The sequence below is a fragment of the Bacillus rossius genome, chromosome 1, assembly GCF_032445375.1.
Source record: "Bacillus rossius redtenbacheri isolate Brsri chromosome 1, Brsri_v3, whole genome shotgun sequence".
Classification (NCBI taxonomy): Eukaryota; Metazoa; Arthropoda; class Insecta; order Phasmatodea; family Bacillidae; genus Bacillus; species Bacillus rossius.
The window spans coordinates 318,913,785-318,937,967 of NC_086330.1; the positions used below are offsets into that span (position 1 = coordinate 318,913,785).

Genomic DNA, 24,183 nt, shown 5'->3' on the forward strand with positions numbered 1-24,183 from the left:
GAAGTGCGAGAGTGTTTTGTTGCTTACAAGCCAGTAAGTGACTCTTCGGGAGCAGGACTCACTGGCCTCTTTCTTGATTCGATTGTACAAGAATTTGATTTAGACATGAACGATTGTAGAGGTCAAGGCTACGACAATGGAGCGAATATTATAGGAGTGAACAAAGCTGTACAAACCAGAATTTTAAACCTATATCCTCGGGCAATTTTTAACCCATGTGGCTGCCACAGCTTGAATTTGGTGATAGCAGATGCAGCCAAAAGTTCCGTTAAATCTGTTTATTTATTTGGATTTCTCCAAAGACTATTTGTTTTATTCTCTGGATCAACCAAACGATGGGAAGTGATATCCAAGCACATAGACGGATTATCATTAAAAAAAAGTTTGCAAAACTCGCTGGGAGAGTAGAGTTTCTAGTCTTGCTGCTGTTCGCTTTAACTACACTTCAGTTCGTGAAGCCCTTCAAAATCTTCATGAAGAAACTAATGACTCAGTTGCAGCATCAGAGGCATTGTCGCTTATTCAGAATATGGAGCAATTTGAGTTCATAATTACAATGGTGGCTTGGTATGATATATTGTTTCAAGTAAACATTGTAAGTAAAGCTATGCAGTCTGAAACTATGGACTTACCAAATGCATCGTAATTACTGAAAAACTGTTCGGAATTCGTGAAAGAGTACCGTAGCTTTTGCTCAACTCTAATTACAGGTAAAGAAATAGCATCTCTAGCCGAAATAAACAACGTTTTTAAGGCAGTCCGATCGCGAAGAAAAAAACTGTTATTTGAATACGAAGCTAAGCAATGGCGTATGTCCAAAAGCCTACATCAAATCATGCACTCCCATTGCACAAATCTTTCAAAGATAATGATCCGGAGGAATTATATAAAATGAACGTTTTTTACCCGATGATAGACACAATTGAGAATATATTGGTTACACGTTTTCAACAACTGTCAAAATTCAATGATACATGGTCATTTTTATACGACATTAAAATAATTTCAGAAAAATCCATGTTGGAAAAAGCCTGTGGTGAATTGCAAATCACTTTAACCGATGGAGAAAAATGTGACTTATCTGGTCATGAATTGGTTGAAGAACTTGTGAGCCTGAACCCATTTCTAAGAGATCTTCAGTCAGGAGAGCCAATAAAAGTACTTCGACTTATAAAAAAATGATTGGCAAGATATTTTCCCGAATGTATGGACATTGCTTCGTATCTTGCTAACTGTGCCTATAACTGTTGCCAAAGGAGAACGAAGTTTCAGTAAATTAAAACTTATAAAAACCTACCTACGGACTACTATGTGTCAGGAAAGACTGTCCGATCTTGGAATTTTGTCTATAGAAAATGCTATTGCCCAAAATTTGAATTATTCTGACTTGATAAAAAAATTTGCAAGTGCTAAAGCTAGAAAACTGATTATCTAGGTATTTTTTAAATATTTTTACTACATCTCTACATACTTTTTGATTAATGTTTGCATGGAACATAGAATAAATTAAATTTGACAATCATTATATTTATTATTATTATTATTTGTCATTTGTCCACTACATCTATCACATATAGGTAATCGCACAAACTGGTCAAACGAACATTTCTAAGATTTGACATTTTAGACAGCAGTAATTCGGCTTAATAATCTGAGGCGGCTGCTTTTTTTGGTGGAAAATTAAGCAACCAGTTTAACAATATTTTTTTTATTTAGAGGGGCGCCATTTTTAGATTTCGCACCACCTAAAAATTTTGATAGGACCGGCACTGTTTTGACCCATTCGATAAACACGTTCCATTTTTATATTTTATTCACCAAAAAAGAAAGATTGCTGCACTTGTACGTTTTTTCTTTCTTTCTGAGAAGAGTACGCTTTACACCCGACTGTGGCTCAACACCAAGACAATTCGATGCTATAGCTACCACCGAGTTGTCAAGCCACTTTGAAACTAAAACTCCATGTTTGACAATAGAAGTTTCGTGGTAGCCCCTTTACTTTTTCAGAACATTTTTTGATGTAATCGGACATGACTTAGGAATTCTGTTTTTTCTTATTGTGCCTGTGCCACCATATAATTTTTCTCTTAGAAATGCTAGCAGATAAAGTCCTGAAAATATGTTGTAAAAAAAAGAACTGGTAAGGTATTTATTCACTTCTTATGTATGTAACAAATGGTCAGCTGCCTTGCCAAAATTATTTTCATATTAACTGTTTTCACTGGAAGATGTACCTTAAAAAATATTGAAGTTTATAAGATAACCATCGATTGAACACAGAGACCATACCTTGAAACCAAAATGTATTGTCTTGCCTCTCATAAAATTTTTTACAAGAATGTTTGCCATAATACTTAACCATAATTTCATTATAAGATAAATCTTGCTGGGGAAGAAAATGTTGTAAACATTATTTCTTATTTTTTTTTTTTTTAACAAAAGCCCTATTTTCCACAGTTTATCGTGGAAATTTATTTCATTGTTGTCAGCACAGTGGAGGACTCTAAATATCTGTTCAAACAGATTTTTTTCTTATCGCATCACAAATAAATTCATTCCGTGTGTCCTTACGATTTTCCCATTGCAGCATTTTATTTGGAACACTGTTGTAACCACCGAGTATCACAAATGCTAGGAAACACTTAAGTTCATCTTTAGTAATGTTTGGATATTCGCAGTTTTTAAAAATGGTATATTTATCTGATTCTTCAACCAAGTATTCAATTAAATCATCATCAAAGAATAACTAAAATCATTCACTTATTGAGAAATGTTGGAATCTGTTACTACGCCCATCAGGAAATTGTTTCAGAGAGGATTCTATATTTCCATACATCCATGTTCTTTTTGCCGAAGGTTTCCAAGCGATGAAATGTATTTAGTTCTTCATCGGTTTAATCATGGTATCGTATTTTTTCTCGAGCTGAGAGTTGCCTAACATTCAAATTATCTAATATTCAACGTTCATCTTCATCCCATGAATCCTCGACGTTGAGTTTTGGGCTCCGGTGGGCAAGGTAGATAGTATCAGCAGTTGCAGCCTCGTCTCCATTTTCTCCAAGAATGATATCTGCTGGCATTAGAATACTTTCCCAGTGCCTGATTTCTGCAAAGCATACAAAATCAATGTCCATTATTTGAAAATTACAAACTTTTCGTGGAATATCACAGTCATATAACTTCACTATATGCAGTTATAACTAAATATTTTTACTTGAACATAACAACACATATTTTTCAACATTACTGTAAAGGTACCAACATAAAAATATCCAAAGATATAATTCCATAGATATTTGAATAATGTACTGCAGGTGTATCCATATGGACACACGGGGAAGTTAAGGGTTAATACGCATGTCGGTGCGGAAAGGGGGTGGGCTTTATAGAACACTATTTCCTAGAATAAATGATAGTGTCACTGCCGAATGTCTCTTAGACTCACAGCACGGCGAAGCGACATCACTCTCGCTCACTGCATCGTGCGTAGAGACAACAAAGCACTTGTTGCGAGAGCTGGTGTCACCCCTAGCGCTCATTGCTTCCATACAAGTGACACTCATAGAATGCATGGGTTGATGAACCATAAGCAATACATGTACATGTTTGCTGTTTCCGATTAGTAAGGAGTGTCCTTTACCGACGCAGGCGTGAACAAGGGATCCTTAAATATCAAGACCACAGTCGGTGAGGATCTGACCCTAGGAGGATATCCGAATTCTTTTGACGCTTACATAACATGTTATATCAACGAATTTTTTTTTTTTTCCGCAGTCAAATTTTTGCGTTTGTAATTTTTTCACTTTCAGTTTCTAGGTACTGTTAAATTTTTACACGTTCAGTTTACAGCAATATATAACCATTTAAATTAAAGGCTGAATACATTAGTTGGCTGGTTAAGCAACAGAATTTCGTTACATTTGTACTAAAATATGACGTGACAAATCTCTGCAATGCCACAACGATACATGAAAGGAAGAGACCGAATTTCTTCGGCGATTTTGAAAAAGATTCTTGAAACTATTCAGCTGACATCATTTATGATACACTATTCAATGCTCTTTTGGGCTAAAGTGATTTTTTTTAAGGAGGTACTTGGAAACAGCAATTGACAGTCTAACAGTTCAAACACTGCAATTTCATGTTTTTATTCCCATCCTCGTATAGCGTGTGTACCTAGGCTATCAGCGCAATCAAAATTTGCACATATTTACTTACAAAAATTTCCAACGCACCCTCAACCTTTTTGCTCACTGACCACGAATATTTATATGTTTGTTATACGGGTATACTATTCAATTTAACTCAAACAGTTTGAAACTGGTTTTTGAAGTAAGATTCTGAATATCATTTTTCTAGAGGCCTAATTATTTAGAATGATATATACAAAATTCCTGTCCGCCTTGGTACAGTGTCAGGTTGTTTGCCCAAGGGGCAGGAGAGGTGACTTTTCAAACCTTCTTCCTGGGGGTAGGACTGGGTGTTTGTGTTATCCTTTCCTCCATCCCGCGGAATGCAATGGTAAAACATCGCAGGATCGGACCGCCTTGGCGAGAATAGGGACGTCACGTCTGTCATCACGTTGCCTGTGCTCATCCAGTGATGGTTAAAACTTTGTTCCTTAAACAATTTTTTTTTGTGTTCTTAACTGTTAAACTTTGCTTGGACGAAGCTTGGTGTGTTAGTTAAATGCAATTAAAATTAAAATATTTTAAAAACAATTTCTTCTTTGTTAATTATTGTTTTATAGAACGTTTTTTTCTCTTTGAATGCCGATGAGAAACAATAATTCTATTTTTAAATCTCACTTATAAACGTGTTGAGATTTTTTTTTTCATTGGTTTGATATTATAGTATGCATTTTGGAACAAAATTTATGTAGGGGGTAACTTGCTTACTCAGTGGTTGCCTAGAAAGAAGCAATCGCTGAGTGTAATGATCAAACTTCGTTCATGGCACGTTCACTGCATCGCGGGGTCTTGTTTTCAGTTCCACTTCCTTCTGTCCATGTTTTGACACCATTACTCAAAATTTCCTCGTTTTTCCACAAAACCACCCAGCAGCCAGAACAACCCCTAGATAACACCTGTCAATATGGTCGTAGATCCAGAAGGAGGGGGGGGGGGAAGCAGCCCCCATGGAATTAAACAGCCTCTCACTGAGGGGGCCTCCTGCGCTTGCAAAAGCGTAACTGTGAAACAGGGTTAATAAACTTAAGCATGAAAAAATATGTTTTATTGGAATAATTGTTGTGTGTGTATACATATATATAGATTTCCGCTGATAGCGTGCATTTAAGCCAAAATATGTGAATTATTGAATAATTATTGAATAATTATGTGAATAAGTTGTCGGTTAACCCGACTCGCAAAACTGTCGGGCCGCGCAAGCCCGCCTGCGAATTTCCGTTCAACCCCCCACCCATCCCCTTGCGAATCCTATAGATTTGCGCCCTTTCCTGGAAATATCACCCCCGCGTCCATGTGCAGTGCCCTCGTCACCCCGTCGTATCCCCGCCCTCAGCCTGAACGTTCCGCTGTACAAATAAATTAAAGAAAAGCTGTAATTTTTTTTACCAAACCCTGCGTTGATGCGTCTACCACCTCGCTACAAAAAAAACGCAGATTCAGATTTATTTTTTAGACCGATATATTATACATTCATGTTGCGCACTGTTTCCAAGCAGGTCTTGCAGTTTTTTTTTTAAATACTCGAGTGGAAGTAAAAGTAGCAGGATGTTCTATAGTGTTTCCTGTCCGTTTCCTGCCCCTTGGGGTCTCGCAAAACCGAATATTCTTTGCATTTTTATACGCGCGCCCATTTGAAGGTTTGTGTGTGTGGGGGGGGGGGGGGGGGGTTGCGCGCTGTAATTGGCCATTAAGCGGGCTGTGCTCGGGATTGGGGGAGCTCAACAACAAGTAACGGGGAGGTCTAGGACGATAATATGCAACTTGTTCTTCGTTCAAGGGCATTATGGGATGTTGCTGCGCAGGATTAGACGCTGCTGTACGTCCGCGGATCTAACGCCACGGTTCGCTCTACCCCATTAGGCATTCAGGCTTTGGCCGCATCTCTTATGTCTCGGCGCCCTCGAGTTTTACGAAAGCGAATATCGCGCGACGGTTTGTGTCAGTGAGGCGGAATGACAAATGTGGCGCTCACTGGTGCTTCTGTAGTGCGACTTCACTTCTAAGCGCAAGGCTCTGACACATAACGCAGTATTGTTGTCAACCATACGGGGCAACCATGAAATTTCTATCAGGCGACTCAAATTTTATGGCTTGGAAATGAAGGAAAAGGTGTCGTGCATGACGGTATTTTGATTTCAAGTTTCTATACCTGACGAAATTGTGGCCTTAAAATTATTATGATAACACCTGTTGCCATTTTCTACCTCCTAAAAGCAGTTAAAACAACAGAATCCGAAAACAGAACTATTATTTAGACCTCAATATCAACTTATATAATTACCGTAGACAGCTATCAGATAGCCGATAGAAACGCCAACGGAAGGAAAACCTTTCGTTGACTGGCTGGCACTAGAGTTAATAGCAGGAGGCCTCTAATGATTGGCTACCCGGAGGAGACTCCTAACAAGTATAGAGCCCCACGACCTACCACATGTCAGTTGATTCTCAACTCTGAAGATTCTTGGAACAATGTAAATCAAACGGAAAACACTACCACTTCTACGCCGCTTAACTCTGAAAGCCAATATAGCTTACCAGTGGCCGGATGAGCTTACAGAAACTACCTCTCGGATAGCTCAAGCAGTTTTTAAACCACGTGAGTTCTACTCAAGCTCTGCACACGTATGATGGCCCCTGGTGGTTGGGAGCTGGAGGTTGTTGTTGCAGCTGGGTGAGTTTCCGTCACCGCCATGATTATAACGTCGGTCCCAATTCCACCAGGACTCGAGCTCGATCCCCAGTGGATGCTCCACGGATGTTCACTTATCGATGGCAGGAAGGGATTTCTGAGAGCAGGTATTTCAACAAACCCGCCTCGAGGCTTCATCCGCTGTCGTCATCAGGGCCCAAAGCCCGAAATCATTACCGTGCGCTGAGTTGTAACTGTCGACAATTTGGGGAGCCTGTCCCAAATTCGTGGTGCATTTTATGTTACCACGTGATTTTTACCACCAGTCATTCAGTGATCAGCGTATTCTCGACTAGCGCATTAAACTGTGGCAGATTACCACTTGGCCAATGAGGTCCCTCGCCTACCTTGACACACATACAATGCGCAGAGCTTCAGATAAAACCACGCTATTTGAAAAATCCTCAGGATCACTGAGTGGGTACTATTTACTTAAAGACTTTTCAGAATACGCTGGAGGCGGATGAATAATTTTGTTTCCGCATATTAGGAAAGTGAAAATGTCTAAAACGCTTGTTTTCAGAAGAATATTTAGGTATGGAACTCCCGGTAGAGATTTTTGAAAGCATTCAAGGGACTTGCGGTATACTTTGATATTAATTCCCCCGCCATTTAATTTTCTGACTACCGCTCAGATTTCATTGTTGCCCTATGCGCGATGAGAAGACTGTGGGCCAGTGAAGATTCCGCTCGTTAGAAGCACCAGCGAGCGTTGCACTTAGGCCCTCCTCACACGGGGATACTGAAGTTGCCTACAAAACGATCGCTGGTAGCCTGGAGACTAGGCAACTGTGTGACTGGGTGACTCTAGTCGCCCGTTATCTTCACACGACGCTACTAAAATATCAGAGACTGGGAGGAAAAAATGCATCGTGAGTACAGCCCGAGTATCTTGTGGAACCGTGAAGTGCCTATATATTGTATGTAATGTCCAGTGATAACAGCAGTGACGATAGTGATATTGTTATCCAATATTATCAACATTATAGAAAACGAAGTAGGAAAAGATTGTGGGTTCATCCATATATAGAAAGGAACATTAATTGTAGATTATTTGTCGCGGCCAAAGAATTGCAAGAGACAGACTCAAAATTCATCGCTTTCTACAGAATGACGAAGGAGACTTACCAAATGTTAACGGAAATTGTTACACCTGCGATGTATTATAGGGATACCACTATGAGGGAATGCGTGAGCCCCGGTGAACGATTGCTGATAACTTTGAGGTAAGTAAGTTAAGAAATACAAATTATTACGAATTTTTGTTAAGGCACTTCTAAATGTTTCCCTTCAACACAAATCTATTTCTTTCCAAGTATTTTAACGTATATACTGATGCTTGGCGAATAAAAACAATGTATGCATTTTAACTTGAGGCCGCAATTACTTATTTTATCTGTGGAAAATGGCTGTTGTATGGATCTTAAGAATGTGCACTTTAACGTTAACAGGTTAAATAATCTAAAGTTATTTATATCCAAGTATTCCAGTCAACTGAAAGGTGAAAGTATAAACATATCTTATGCATAAATTCATTCCAATGTTTAATTCAAATATACCTAAGAAATACACATTCAAATAATGTACTGCAAAAGAAAAAATGTATATATATAAACTATTTAAAGAATACCCATTACACAAACATTCAAATCATGACTGTAAACACAAAAATAAACAACATAATAGAGATAAAAACACGTACACCAAAGTTATATGTTTACACACCCAACAAAACATCACATCACATTATGTTCCTGCTCATATTGTAAAGTCTCTTGGATGACTTCAAAATACTGTTGCGTTTCAGTATCTTGTACTTTCTGTGGAATAGTTTGATTTCCAGGCGACGAACAAATTGAAGCATTATCTGTAGCCAACGATGAATGCGTGGAAACACTGTAGGAGTAAGTTGGGGTCTGTTGGTAAGCTGGTACGTGTTGGTGCATGTCTTTTGGATTCGTGATGTCATCAATAAGCTGCAGAACCCTACGTCGGAATGATTTCATTTGTGCATCTGTCAAAGGTTCGATTTCTGGTAAAAGGCTTAGAAGAAACGACTTTTTTACTTGCCTATCATCGTTTGAATTCGATTCAAGTTTCCTTTTCTTTGCATTCATGTATTCCATAAAGGACTTGTCCACTTCCGTCACTGTTTGCTTTTTACGCTTTGATAAATTATCTTTTGGGTTGGAAAAGGGATCATGAGTCATTTGTTGGGAATGATGAGCATGTTCTTGCGAGAAGTCAGTATTTGGCAGCATAGGTGAAGGAAGGGAAAGTTGTGGTGTTGTAGTTAGTATTGCGTTATCTGAGATATATTCCTCCTCTTCAGCCGCAACGTCTTCCGTATTTTGTGTTGGGTCAGATGAACTGTGTTCCAGGTTTTGTTCATTGATGACTTCTGGCAAATTCCCCGATGGTGTACCAAGCGTTTTTATGAATGGTAGGGTAAATTTCATTGCCTCCGATAGATAATATGGTTTCTTATTTTTGGAACTTGAACCACTTGGAGGTGGCTTTATGTGACGGACAAAAACTGAACGGAGATTTTTCCATTTTTCTTTGCATTCGTTAACTGAAAACAAACAACATTGTTCACATAAATATAAATCGTTGCAATGGATGAATTCCTAACTAATTTACAGTAAACAAAAAACAAATACAAAAGTGAAGTAGTATTAAGTATAATCCAGATATATACAACATATGTTTATTATTTGAAGAAAAAATATATAAATGGTACATGGGGAATGTATTATGAAGTAAAATTTAATTTAACTTTGTTGCAGGTATTTGGCAACAGGAGGTACATTTGTATCGCTGTCGATGTACTTTGCTAGAGGAGAAAGCACAGTTATCAACATCATACGAGAAACTACCAAATTAATTTGGGAATCGTTGAAAGAGTCCTACATGCCTGTCCCAGGAGAAGAAAAGTGGAGAATGATAGCACAGCGTTTCTATTCACTGTGGAATTTACCCAATTGCTTGGGTTCATTGGACGGTAAGCATATTCGAATAGAAAAATTACCTGGAACTGGCTCAAGTAACTTTAATTACAAAATGTATCACTCAATAGTGCTGCTGGCTAGCAGTGATGCAGATGGTTTCTTCACTCTTATTGAAACTGGCTATGCAGGTAGAAACAGCGATGGAGGAGTGTTTCGCGCATCAGCTGTCAAACACTGGATTGCAAATGGAGGACTAGACATACCACCGCCTTCACGATTACCAGATGACGACAATGAGATTGACTTTCCTTTTTACTTTGTTGGAGATGAGGCCTTTCCATTGTCACAATATTTGCTGCGTCCTTACCCTCAGAGAACACTTGATGATGTTAAAAGAATATTCAATTACAGATTGAGCAGAGGACGGAAAACAGTGGAGTGCGCTTTCGGAATGATGGCAGAAAAGTTCCAAGTGTTGAACACTGCTATTCGCTGCCGAACTACGGAAAGAGTGGTTGATGTAATAAAATCTGTCTGCATTCTTCACAACTTCATTCGGAAAAGTGAAGGTATTAAATATTTTGCTGGTGAACCATTTGGCAACTCAGAAACGCCCAACATAAATCCACAGCCACTAGAAGACCTAACGTTACATGATCGGTCTACTGCTCATGAAGTGCGGAATTACTTGGCAAACTATTTTCTAACACCCCGGGCTTCTGTTCCATGGCAGTGGAAATACTGTTACAATAACTAATTAGGTATTAAAGTATTTCATGTGTTTTTGTAGGTTACTGTGAGTATGACAACAACTTTGAACATGTGGTAAGTTTTATCGAAGTTCGTAAAAACCATGCGTAATTCCCTTGGGAACCAAGAAAAGATATCAATAGAAAGTAATTTTTATACGTTACAAACGTTTTAGAATAAGGTATTTCTTCGAAGGACGAATAACCATTGTATAAAAACTATATTTCTTTTACTAATAATGTATTTGTGAGATACTAAATATAAAACATGCTGTTTACATATACATTTTGGTTTTTCACAAGTTAGTTTATTATGATAGATATTTTATATCTAATTATTGTTGTTTAAGATATTGTCAACTTACCTGTGAGTTGCACTTCTTTTGCGACATCATTCCATGCTTTGTCAGTCACATCCTTTTTTGAATACCCTTTCAACTTGTAGTTATAGAGTTCTGGGTGTTTCTCAACTTCGTTTACAAATTTGATATTAAACGCCTGCTCGCCCATTGTTCGCTACAATACAGTATCGCGCCGCGTAGGCTACTGGAGTAGCGTGGAGACCAGCATGCTGAGTCGCCGGGATTTACGTTGCTTACGACTTCCAGTCTCCGCCACTCCAGTATCGCCGTCTGAGTGACGCCATGCCTATCTACATGACGAGTCGCTCGGTCGCCGAGTCTCGCGGTATCTAAGCAACTTCAGTATCCCCGTGTGAGGAGGGCCTTATCCTCCCATCTTACTAACCCAATACACCGCTGACTAAGCGGGTCCCTTGAAGGTGTGTAACTGTTGTTGGGAGTGCAATTCGTAAGCGATGGTACCTGCCGCTGCGTCTGCTGAACTGGACGGTTCTGTTGGAAAGACGATGCGGCCAGTGCGGGAGCCGAGCGCTGAAGACGAGGGCCAGTCTTCCCCCGCCGTGCCAGGGCCGCGGTAACGAGGGCGGGCGATATGGGGCCCTGGAGGCGAGTTGCGGGGGTTTATGGGCCCCTCGCAGCGCCGTCAATCGCCCCGCGAATGGCCAATTTACTCCCGCCCGCCGGCCCGCAGACGCCCGCCCAGACGGTCGTGCGATCCCCGCGTCCCCCTTTGCCCACATTGTGGCGTGTCCTCGGCGACCTTCAAGGGCCTGGGGCGCTGCTCCTGTTCCTCCAGCCGTCGCGATCAAGTTCCCAAACTCATATCGGTCCTGTCGTGGATAACAGCCATACACGGAGATGTCTCCAGGGCGTCGTTATCAACATTCCCTTGCGCCTGATTGGAAGGAACTTCGATAAGCTCAATGCCTACCCGCAAGGAAATGCGTCAAGTGTTGTCATTTTGTGGTTTGAAATCTTCACAAGATTTATTGCCGTATTTTAATTGCTATGGGTACTAAACAAAACGGCTTTCCCTTATAGCTCGTTATCACACACAACGATATTTTCTCATCATTAAGTTTATTTAAGGGCTATTTCTGAAATTTTAACACGATACCTCTCTTGTATTTGTTGCTGTGTTGCAGATAATATGAACAAATATTTACGAAATGTAGAAAGGCGCGCATGTGATATTATTTACGAAAACTTGCCAGACTCTCAACATTTATACTTTTATACTAAATGAATATCTTGCTGAAAATATTTTCTGCACGATAAACAATTAAGGGAGGTATAGTGAAGACATTTCAGGAACAGTCCTTAAATAAAGCTAAATACGAGAAAATTAATATATCACAATGGCGTGTGATACAGAATCGTAACCTAAGAGAAATTTGAGTATTGTTAAGTCAGCAAAGTGGCTAGCGAACTTGCATTTTAGAACTAGCTAGAATGTTCTCTAACATAACTTGTTTTTTTTTTTCTGTGACTGATCTGGTAGTTTATGTACTTAGTACTAGTTATCTTGCCATGTTTTCTGTTGCTGTTTGCAGAATACACTTTGCTTGCTACTTTACACATTTAGAAAGCTTAAGCATACAAATTTCCTACGCTGTGCGACAACGGAGGTGAATTGGTCAGGCCACCCATCTATGATATTAAATTTTCATGTCATTAGATAGCAAGTGTAATTAGCAAGATATTTAATAAATTTTAAGCTATCAATTATTATTTTATATTATCTAAATTTTTATTAATATTTATTTAAAATTAATGCTTTAGGGGTCATAACTCGCTTATGGTTTACTGCCAATTATCTCGTCACTAATTTTTTTAAAAATAAAAAGTTACATTAAAAAACCTTGGAATAATTCATTTAATATTAATCGTTCTGTTCTCTCTAACCTACATCTTTAATGTTGTCTGACCCTTCAACCACAACGCCTCCAAAGAGTGGGAAAGGGGGTGGGGGAGAAAGATAAATGAAACGCAGAAGCAATATTAATTTTTTTAAAAAATAAGGCACAAACATTTTTATTAATAAATACTAAAAATATCCTTCGTTTAGGCAGTTTATTGACAGTATAAGTACATTTTAAATCAATGAGTAGCAGCCATTTACTACTATCTTCAGACACACCATTAAATTATATAGGATACTTTGTTTAGCATATAGAATGATCGAAAAACCATTCCTCTAAACGTTGCGCCTACACACACTGGTTCACACTCTTAATTTAATTTTTATTGATAGTAAAGACATGTATGAAGGTCACCATGTAACTGCTCTTACGTTATGTCTGCTCATTCCCTTGTAAAAATATTAAAACTTGGTTGAAAATTGCCGTATTTGCGTGGCAAGACTTAGGCTATTGTTGTTCCAAGCTCTCTGTCCCGGGCGGCTGGATAGAGCCGGCGGATAGAGCTAACTTCTGCTCAGTCTGGGACTACACGATCTTCGTTCACGTGAACTGTGAGTTCATGTATTTCCCATCTGCGACAACAGGCAGTAGCAGTATCGAAGAAATGTTGGAGGCATTGCTATTGGTGTCCTGGAACGATATAAATTCGCTACAATCGATTGTGACACTGCGAGCAAATAATTGATGCAATTACCGCAAGATAGCAGTACATGAAGTCGCTGCCGCATTATTTGAATTTTAATAACGACTGAAAACATATACTGTATTCAAAAGGAAATATAAATAGGTTTTGATTAAAACAACGGTTTTATTTAATATGGAAAGTAATCATGACGAAATAAAATATCAAAACATTAAAATAAATTAACAAGAATTTCAAATATTAAAAAATATGTGTATTTATCGTGACAAGAGTTTGTAACACTAGAATAAGTATAAATTTTGATACGTGTATTATATACCTATTTTCTGAAATTTTGTAAATAATACTCTATTATTTAATTATGATTAAATCAACCTGCATAAAGTCTGTGAAAATGCTGGGCATAACTGATCGCTCAGTGTCGTTCAGAGATCATTGCTACGAACCAACCCTAGAGTTTGTTCACATCGAAGTTCCCAAAGATTTTTTGCTCATTGCTCACAACATAGCGTTACAACGGAAAATGTGGACGTATGATGATCAGACCAGCTTATGACTCGAGATCACGCCTGAACTCTAATAGTGCAACTGCCATTATTGAGGCGACAATCACAAATGCGAACTTTCTGCGGGTAGATTCCACGCATTTGGTCGAAATATTGACTAGCAGAAGGAATAATGATGATTCTATGTTGTGGATTACTGTGATGATGGAACGATTTTTTTTTATAATTTGAGATTCCGTATTTCATTAGTTTTTTCGAATCCGCTACACTGCGTGTGCACGCACTTTCGCAGGGAATCCTACTAGGCCTATTCATTGATCTCCAATCAGTAGGCCTACCTTAACGCACCCGGAGTTCGCCGCTCGCTTGTAAAACTTCGCAGTCGGGATGAATAAAAAAAAAACCTGTTACACGAGATTTTAAAAGTCGCTGATTTAATATAATCAACCTTTCATTGTAGTTACGGACACCTAGACGAGCGAAAACGTATTGTACTGTAACAAAAAAAAAATTTCGAGAGACTTTTATGTATATACCTCACCCAACCTGACCTAACTATTGTTTTAACAGGGAAAGAGAAAAAAAAAATCTGAGGAAGCAGGGAAAGTGTTTTATTTGGGTGTCTGACTTGGGGAGGCTGGTGAATAGCGTGATTCCTGTTCAGGCAGGTCCTCGGACGTGTGTCACCCTCCGTCCCCCCCTCACAACCCACGCAATGCTCGGGTGGAAGCCCCGTCGGGCCCATCGCGATTCATCACCTGTCCGCCCCCGGCGCGACTGACAATGCCACTGGTCGGCGACTGTGCCCGCCGACCTGCGGGCCATTGTAGCCGCGCCTCTATTCTCCCTGTCGCGTCCGCCCGACGTCTGGGTGTCGACCTGCTCTGCTGTGTCGTCTTCACGCGCCACGTGGCGGACAGCAAAATAACCTTGCTTCAGGGGGAAAATATATACCTATAATCTCCAAACGTCGCTTTTCGCCAGTCACAACCATTCTGCTCTTCGATCCGCGGTCCAATGATCTCAGCTCAAGAATGATCTAAAATTCACACTTCTGAATGTTGCGCCAACACATTCTGGTGCAAGAACTTAGCTTTGCGTGAACTATATTATAATTCATACGTTTCCAATCTACAACAGGTAGCAGCAGTGTCGAAAAAAAAAATGTCGGGTGCATTACTATTGGTGGGCTGGGAACGACGTAAGTCGCTACAATCGATTGTGATCGGCGAACAATTGGTTGAAGTGATTGCCACAAGATAGCAGCTCATATAGTCGCAACCTTATCTTTTGAATTTTTATTAACAACTGAAAACACATAATGGTATTTAAAAGCTAATACAAAACGAATCGGAAATTGAAAAGTTTTTTCTTTTAAAGAAAGGTTTTATTTAATATGGAAAGTAATGACAAATAAAATATTTAAACATTAAACTAAAATAACAAGCATTTCATTTATTTAAAATATGGGTATTTTTAACGAGAAGAGGTTGTGACACTAGACTAATAAAATATTTGATACTACTTGTGTTATATATGATCTGACATTTTTAGAATGATAAGTACTGTAATACTTACGCTTGATTAAATCAACGTGTATAAAGTCTGTGAAAATGTCGGCTGTGTCTGCTGGCGCAGTGTCGATTCGAGATCATTGCGATGTACCAAACCGAGAGTCGGTTCACATCGAAGTTACCAATGATCTTTGTTCAGCGCTCACAATACAATGCTGCAACAGAAAGTGTGGTCGAATGATGGTCAAACCAGCTTATTACTCGAGATCACTCCTGAAATCAGATGGTGCAACTGGCCATTAAATATCGACAACTCTGTCGATCGTCAGTTGATGCACGGAATTTATTTTTCTCGCGAAGGTGAATTATGTATTCTACAGTTGGTTGACCTTTAGTTGAACTTTGCTGGAAGTCTCTCCGTCAGGTGGCGAATTCAAAACTCTCATTGGTCTAGTCTTTTGAACGTATTTGCCAGTACGTGATTACGTTCAATTGTCACAATACACGTATCTCAATAGTATTTTTACACTACAAATTACTTCAAATAAAAAAGAAAATTTATTACATAGGTATCACGTCCTACTGCACTTACTGGATTTTCTTCCAAATCAACAGGGTGTAAGACGATTCAAGTATTTGTTGAAATATTAACAGTCACGCTAGTGGCATTTACCAAGTCTTATTTCAAAAGTGTTGCTATAAATGCGATTGGGCTTTGTATATCTCTTAATCCTGCATCTTAAATAAACGACCCGAAAGGAATGTCGCTAACACATTGCACATCATCTCCGACGATGCTTGCGATGACAAATTTGTTATAAACTATACTGATGTGTCATTTGAGACTAAAGGTACATTTGATGATGTCTAAAATATTTTTACAGTTAGTGCTTCTTTTATAAAGTCCTGCATCATATACCCCATTTAATAATGTGCTGATATATTTTTATTCTCTTATGTAATTTTTGACTCACTCGTAACACTTGCACTACTAATAGATACAATGTTTATTTTTTAATATCATCCTAACCCGATAAATTGTTCATGACACACAGAAAACATTTATTTGTACTTTTACAATAGATTCCTTTGGAAACTAATTGCCAAGAAATAATTTGTAATACAAACAAAAAATACTGTACATTTTTACAAGAAATTACTAAGGATAATTTTGCATGTATGAAATACGTATTTGTAAACAATACTGAATATATATATATATATATATATATATATATATATATATATATATAGTCGCGCCTACGAAAATTGATAAATATTGATTGATATATTATTACAATCATAATTTTTTATACCACGGAAAAGATAATCGAATATTCAATATTTGAAAATTGTTATCAAGCCTATTAATTTGCGTAGTTAATACTGGAAAGCTATTCACGGAACTGTTTACAAATAAGTTATAAATAATGCATGAACTGGGACAACACAAAAGCATAAATACCGGGTTAAGAATCCGAGCTCAGAAGTAATGCGAACATTTTTTTTTTTTTACTGTTACAGTTGCTTTCTTGTAAATGTGCAAATTTACAAATATCTCTAATTTTACATGATAATTTTAGTTCCATTTACGGAAAAATATATACGTATTCAACTGTATCCAGCACAGTTGGGTCTTTTTTTATTTTTCCTTCACTGTTACAAAGTTTGTATATTTTAGTTCCTTATCTAGCAAAGTGCCGGGCAGTAATTTGTGTAATATTGGTGGCCATAATTTACAGCTGAATTAGAGTATACAAAATCCAAAAAAAGGTTTTCGCCAAAATGGTTTTTCAAACACTTGTGTTGGTGATGCTCAAGATAGTAGGATGACATTTCGCCGAGGTATCTATCTCATGAAACATTGTGCGCATTGAGAAAGTAATGGAACAATCGAATCTTTAGCTTAAAGATACCCTGTATGCCAGAGGCAGAACCACAGCAAGAAAAAAAAAAGTTGGTTTGTAATTGTTAGTTAAAATCAATGGCGTTTCTATTTAACAATTTAGAGATTGGCGTGTAGGTGTATTGATTAACGTCGCGAGTGTGGGTTTATGCGATGAATAATGGTCAAACACACGCACGACTCGTTAGCTATATTAATTACAGACTTTCGATTGGCCATACATAATTCCCGAGCCCGCCAGCACAGGGCGGGTAGTAACTTTACCAGCTGTGTTGTGCCAGCATTTGTGTGGTGGGTGCAGCCATTTCGTGAACGTGCTGGGCGGAAAAGCTGCGGCATCTACGCACGGACGAATTGACACTAGTAATTTAGAACCTACTCAGAAAAATTCTGTACTTTTACAAAAGATTACTTTGGAATTGACCAGCTGTGATTATAATACTACATGAATATATTGCAACTTTGTAAAACACATGGCCGTGGTTATTTTTGCATATGTGAAATACGTTTTTTTTTATAGATAATACTGACAATTTATTACGATAATTGGCGCATAATTCTTAATTTAATTTATGTTTCATTCAAGTATACATTTTTTTAAACCATGGAAAAGGTAGTCGAATATTATCATATTTGACTTTAATTTTTTGTATCGTGCTTATTATGCGCGCAGTTAATACTGGAAAGCTTTTCAGGAAACGGTTAAGAAAGAACTTTAACTATTGGAGTTACTGGGAAAAAACATAGCGTAAATGCCAAAATCCGAACCCAGTATTTTGTAGTGACACAGTTGTTCTCATGCAAATATACAAATTTACAAAGATCTGTAAGTTTACATGAATATTTTTGTTCCATTCAAAAAAAAATAATGGCGTGTGTGTGTGGAATTATATTACTATACTGTACATAGATAGTGTATTATATTACTGACGTTTTTAATAGTAAGAGACCCAAAAAATTCATTTTATTTTCTGGTCTCAGGATGAACTTCACACAGTTGTACACGAATAATTTGCGGTCTACTGCCAATTTTCTGCTGCCACAGTTAACCTTCCGGCCGGACTGCATGTAATTGGGTCTTTTGAATCCAATGAGAACTCCGTTCATGCGTATAATGGTATGCATTCTAGCCTCTCTCCAATTGATAATGTAGATATTGCAGGTCCTAAGTTATAACGTAAACATGCGTTAGTTACCAGAACCGTTGCATCACGATATGTTTTTAAAAATTGAAGTTGCTTAAACATTCTAGAAATCAATTTAACGTGATTGGAAATCTGTGGAGCGTGTTCTACTGAGATCTGTGGCATTTACCGAGTAACACCAGAGCCTGATTTTCACTTGTGTTAACACAGAATTTCTAGTGAGTAGCTTCTCAAAAATTTATTTCGTTGTTGATCATCACTGAAAGATCAGAATACATTCAGCACACATCTAGATATAGACATAGAAATTGTTGATAAAAGCGGGTGAGGTTAATACAAGGATGGTATTAAAACAGTTTCATATAAAAATTCGCTGTCTCACATTACGAACTGATTCTCTCGTTGTTACCAATAAGATTGTAGTCGGTTCTAACCACTGCACTGTCTGGACTTCCAGCCATAGGTAGGGACCCGAAAAAATCGCGGTTTCAGTGACCTTCGGAATAGACTCCACATATCTATGCACACTCAGATAAATGTCACCCGTTCATTGGCCGTTGACTTGCGAGGAGTCTCAACTTGGTGGTCTGTGTTTTGAAACTTCCCTGGTTGAAAGTTCCTCATTGGCCCACAGTTCTTCCCATGAACTGTAAACCAATAGCAAATATAACACAGAGGTAAAGTTGTTTGAATTTCAGTCTATCACGAAATGAATCCGTGAATTATTCTGGTCTCTAGCCATAGGTTGAGCGGTGCTTCCCATACGGTGTTGGACACACGTTTCTTAAGTTATTAAACATGAACAGGCTTTCGCGTTCATATTTCTGTCTAACTTATCGAAACTTCCAATCATCTTCGTTTAGTATTCAATCTTAATGTCTATAGTCATAAACTCGAAGACAGTCGAATGCATTATTATAAAAAAAATTCAGAATAAGATTATTGAAAATATTGTGTAATAAATGATTGACCAAGGTTACGCTCGATATATAACTCAGGAGACAAATGTTAAGAAAAATGTAAATTACCTGTTCATTATTGCGTTTATACTTTTTTCTTTCAGCTTCCATTGTTTCTCGTGATATTTTAACAATTTTAGTTTTTTTACTGTTTACGGATTAAATTTTTTTGGATAGCAATTAAGTAATGATTTTCCTTGGTTTAAACCGTTTCATAAAAACACAGTACGACGTTAAACATGACACAGCTGCAAATGTGTGAACCGTATGCAAGAAACCTTGCAACACGTGCATTGTTTGTCAGACGTTGGATAATTTGGTCTTAATGCTTAAACATTTTTTGTCCTGGAAAACCATACGAGCTTGTTACCTCGGCCAGCGCACAAATTAATGGCAAATCATAAAAGGTAGGAATAAACTACCATCTTATTGAAGTGAAACTTCTTTGGGCGCGATGAGAGTAAAATTTCAAGGCCGAATTTTAATGCAACGTTTTCGTGAAACATTGTCGTGAAACGTTTCTAACGCGAAAATGACAGCGAATAGGTACTTACTTGACCAAAGAGATATAAAGAAAGCACTATGATATATTCGTTGCTAGGCTCATTTTCGTTCTCCTCTTTGTGCGACAATTCGTCGCCCACTTGAAAAAAAATAGAACCTAGTTAGATAAATGAACTAAAGAATAAGACATAGAGAGTGCGCATGCGCTTGTTTCAGAAAATTAATATAGGTATCCTATACAGTCAGCTGTGAGTACCTTGAATTGTATATTTGTTACCAAAGCGCTCACGTTCTTCCTTGTTCAACAAGCAGCGTAGAGAGCACTGTTGAGACAGTCCCTGCGTTTTCCACATATATAGCGCTATTTGTTATAATTTTCATATTTCCTTCGGAGTTTTGGCGTGTTTCAAGTTGCAGAATTGTTTGAAGAAACCGTAACACGCACGGTTTTTCTGTATGGTGTATTTCAGCAGTGAATATAATTTATTGCTAACTAATCATTATTGATAGTTCAATAATCAATGATAACCTAAGCAGTTATTTTGAGGTGAGTGATAATTTTGTTATTTCAGGTTTATTTAGAAAATTGTCTTTCTATATCTCTCTATCTTTCTCTCTCTCTCTGGCGCTTTACCCCAATCGACATACTTACGAGTCGATGTTTGAATCGCCAAAGAATTTTCACTTCTGTTTAGTGTACTGAGTTACATATACACTTTTTTTTAACTTCGTCTAAACTTCTCATTGACAAAGAAGTGTTGAAGAATCCATCCTAATTTTAGTATACTGGGGGGAAACCGACCATGACCTATTGGAAGAAACCATGCCAGTGAGTTTGGTAAACAAAGGAAAACCAAAATTAGAATGGGTGGACCGGTATTTGAAACCACATCCTGTGCAATGTCCAGTGGCTTACCATTGCGCCGCCTCGCTTTATACTTACTTGCATTCTCAAAAAATATATATATATGTACCCCAATTTTTAATACTAGTATTTATTTATCATTTATTGAGAAATTTTCAGATCACTTCCATTTAGCGAAAAATATGTACAAACGCCTCACCACCACCACCACCACCACCACCACAACAACCCCCCCTCCTTTTCCCATTTTTGATATGAATTTCCGACTTCGGCTGAGGAGATACGACACCACTTAAAACTCGTAAACTATGGAAGCTGCAGTCTTGAAGTAAATATATCTTAGTATATTAGATTTTTCTCGTGGTCGTCGTTACGTATGACACACCCGGTTAACATTTGCAGTGATGACGTAATGAGCGTTGGTGGGGAGCGTCGAATTGAAGCCAGTGAGAGCTGTGACTCCGAAAGTAAAAGACCAAATTGTGTGATTTAAACTTTAATTTGCTCGTGAGTGAGCTCTGAGTGGTGCTAGTTGAGTGGAATAACTATAATGTAAGTCACTTTGGTTTTGGTGAAAAAATCGCAAAATGCATAAGCGAGGACAGTTTATGATTGAGAAAAGAAAGAAAACAAGTGAGGTCGTCCGAGCAGAAATAACTAAAAATGCAGAGAAGTGTCGTAGGTATCGAATGAGGCAAAACGTAGTCGAGAGAAATGAGCCAGTATGCGCGAAATTTGCACTCGAGCGAGCCTCAGTCGCTGATTCTGAGCAAAGAGGATTAGATAGACACTCCCCCCCCCCCCCTGAGAGTGTAACGACACGTAGTTCGATTGGATTGTGAGAGTGCGGCGACTGAGTGGCGCGAGACTGTGTGCGGACCACTGTTGAGCCTAGCTCCAGTGAGGAGTGCGAACTGTGGAACATTGACAGACATTGAGTGACTTGAGGATAAACATTTTAAGTACAATTATTTATTAGCAATGTAAATATTAGTAATCAATAAAACTTAACTGGACTATCCCTTATGAACGCTGTTCTCCAAACATTATAAATCTTAACAATATGTACATATACTAAAAACATATGCCTCAGCGCACATAACAGTTAAACCATTCAGTTCAAGTGTTCCTTATATGCATATAAAAATCCACTTCTAATTATCATACAGTTGATGACTTCATTTTTTTGGGGTTTTACTGGCAGCGTACTGAGGGTAAGGTACCCATCAGATTTCAAGTTCTCTAAAATCCTCCGGCCTTCCACGTATGTACTTCGTTTTCCAACTGTCAGCCACTATCACTTTGAAGCTATTCAAGGCGAGAAGCGACGGGGAATGCAGAAAATTGTTTGTTAATGGACGTGAATATGCTTTCTGATTCTGATGTTGATACGGAGTCATTTGAGCCAGTGGTTGTGAACGATGGCCCAAGTTTTTTTGCTGTTTGATGCCGCAATTTTTTTTTGGCTTGGCCGCCCGACGACCGTCAAGTCTGACGTACATCGAATTCACATCAAAAAATAAAGCAACATCAATAATTTTGTTAAATTATTTAATTTATTTCATACATCATTCCCGTTCAGAACGATGGAAATTCATGAAATAAACCTCTAACGGCTGTAGCCCAAAATACAGCCTACCAAGAATTTATTTTTCTATAACATCTATGACATTGGAAATATGATATTTTTTTTATCGTCAGAGGAATAGGCTTCGCGGCATCGAAAGAAGGGTTTCTTATGTTTCTAGTTTGAAATGTTTCCGTTGGTAGCGCTTTCGCCTCGAGGTGTCCACTCGGGCGGAAGATTTCGAATCAAAATGCGCGCGAGTGACTTGAAATGTCCTCCTCCAGTTGGTTCTGCCCGGGGGGAGGGCGTGTATGTAACAGGAGAGGAGAGAGAGAGAGAGAGAGAGAGAGAGTCCAGCGTGGGTTCCTGACAGCATCCCCCCCTTCCCTTCGTCGGTGGAGGCGCAGCCAGGACGCGTTTCTACCGAGCAGGCTGGGCGGGGGGATGTCTGCTGTGTTCTGTCGCGTCCTGTCGCGTCCTGTCGCGTCCTGTACGTCCTTTCCGGTCGCGCGCTGTCGTCCGAGCCCCGGCAATCCACCCCTCCCCAATCCGTCCCCCCCCCCCCCCCCCCGAAACAGTCCACGAGACACACTGGCCAGGATGCTGCGACACCATCGCTGAGAGGGGGAGCGCAGCCTCCACTCAGCATACGGTCGGGCGCGCAAACGTATAGGAAGGTTTAACAAATATCTCAGGAAAAAAGATTTTCAAATTAAGTTCAATAATTATCTTAAAAAAAGGAACTCTTGCCTTTCGCATTTTAAATACTATGAAGCATTTCGTACGATAGTAAGTATCGAGGTATTGAAAAAGAATATATATATATATATATATATATATATATATATATATATATAGTAATGAGAATAATATTGAAATATTTCCCGTTAAATCTACTATATAATAAAATTTTAAAATAAAATTAAAATATTAAATTTAGCGTGAAAACCTTTCAAAGAAATTAATTTCGAAGCTTAATTTGTTTTTTTAGTAAATTAATTTTTCAGACGGAGGTGGAAAATGTGGGCTCATCAATAATTCTTAAGAAAATGGCCTTTTCATTCACGTCCTTTATGTTGGGGCGTACGTACGTTGGCAATAGACAGTTGCGCTATTACGCTACGTGTGGCAGCATGGAATTCCAGTGTTTTTATCTCCAGCGGTACGCATGTGCGCTGCGTGTGGGCTGTGGTTCGAACTCGACACACGAGGTCAGATCCTTCCTTGCGTTCGTTTCCCAGTAGTACCTCTCGGAACGCCTGGATATGCATGCTTGCTTTTGACGCGTGTCTTTCACAAGGACCAGCGTCTCACTTATATACTGCGTTACTGAACGTGATTAAATATGTATGTATAAAGACCTCGTGTTTGAAATTTCAGTGTGTTTTTTTTTTCTTGTGTAGTATATGTGTCCATAAAAGAATGCTCCAGTTTCAATGGTATATTATAACAGTTTAGTTTGACTATTTAAAACAAAGCCTATATCAAATTAAAGGTAAACTAACCTAGTTTTTCTTACAAATGTTCAATATGTGCACCTTTGTTACACGTCGCACATTCAACCTAAAGCACAATTATTTCCACACTTTTGTTAACACGTCCAGAGTAATGGAAGCAATAATCTCTTCAATTCTGTGTCTCAAGGTAACGGCAGAACGTAGACACGATCTTTTATAAAGCCCCAAAGGTAAAAAAAAAGCATGGCGCTATG

General features: G+C 38.5%; 2 protein-coding genes across 3 annotated transcripts in view; one reads left to right on the forward strand and one right to left on the reverse strand.

The window, feature by feature from the left end:
* LOC134527956 (uncharacterized) overlaps nucleotides 1-24,183 on the forward strand; it is a 1,033,783-nt gene that overhangs the window by 558,141 nt on the left and 451,459 nt on the right. The window lies entirely within an intron of this gene.
* LOC134527955 (uncharacterized) lies at nucleotides 8,364-11,301 on the reverse strand. Its single transcript, XM_063361047.1, has 2 exons — nucleotides 10,945-11,301; nucleotides 8,364-9,454 (listed from the first exon to the last, which is right to left on the reverse strand). The coding sequence occupies exons 1-2, from the start codon at nucleotides 11,087-11,089 to the stop codon at nucleotides 8,616-8,618; spliced, it is 984 nt and encodes a 327-aa protein (XP_063217117.1). The 5' UTR covers nucleotides 11,090-11,301; the 3' UTR covers nucleotides 8,364-8,615.

Coding starts and splice junctions, on each gene's coding strand:
- LOC134527955 (XM_063361047.1), bottom strand. CDS start 11,089: ATGGGCGAGCAGGCGTTTAATATCAAATTTGTAAACGAAGTTGAGAAA. Junction 9,455..10,944: donor AAAAGAAGTGCAACTCACAG/GTAAGTTGACAA, acceptor GTTTGTTTTCAG/TTAACGAATGCAAAGAAAAA.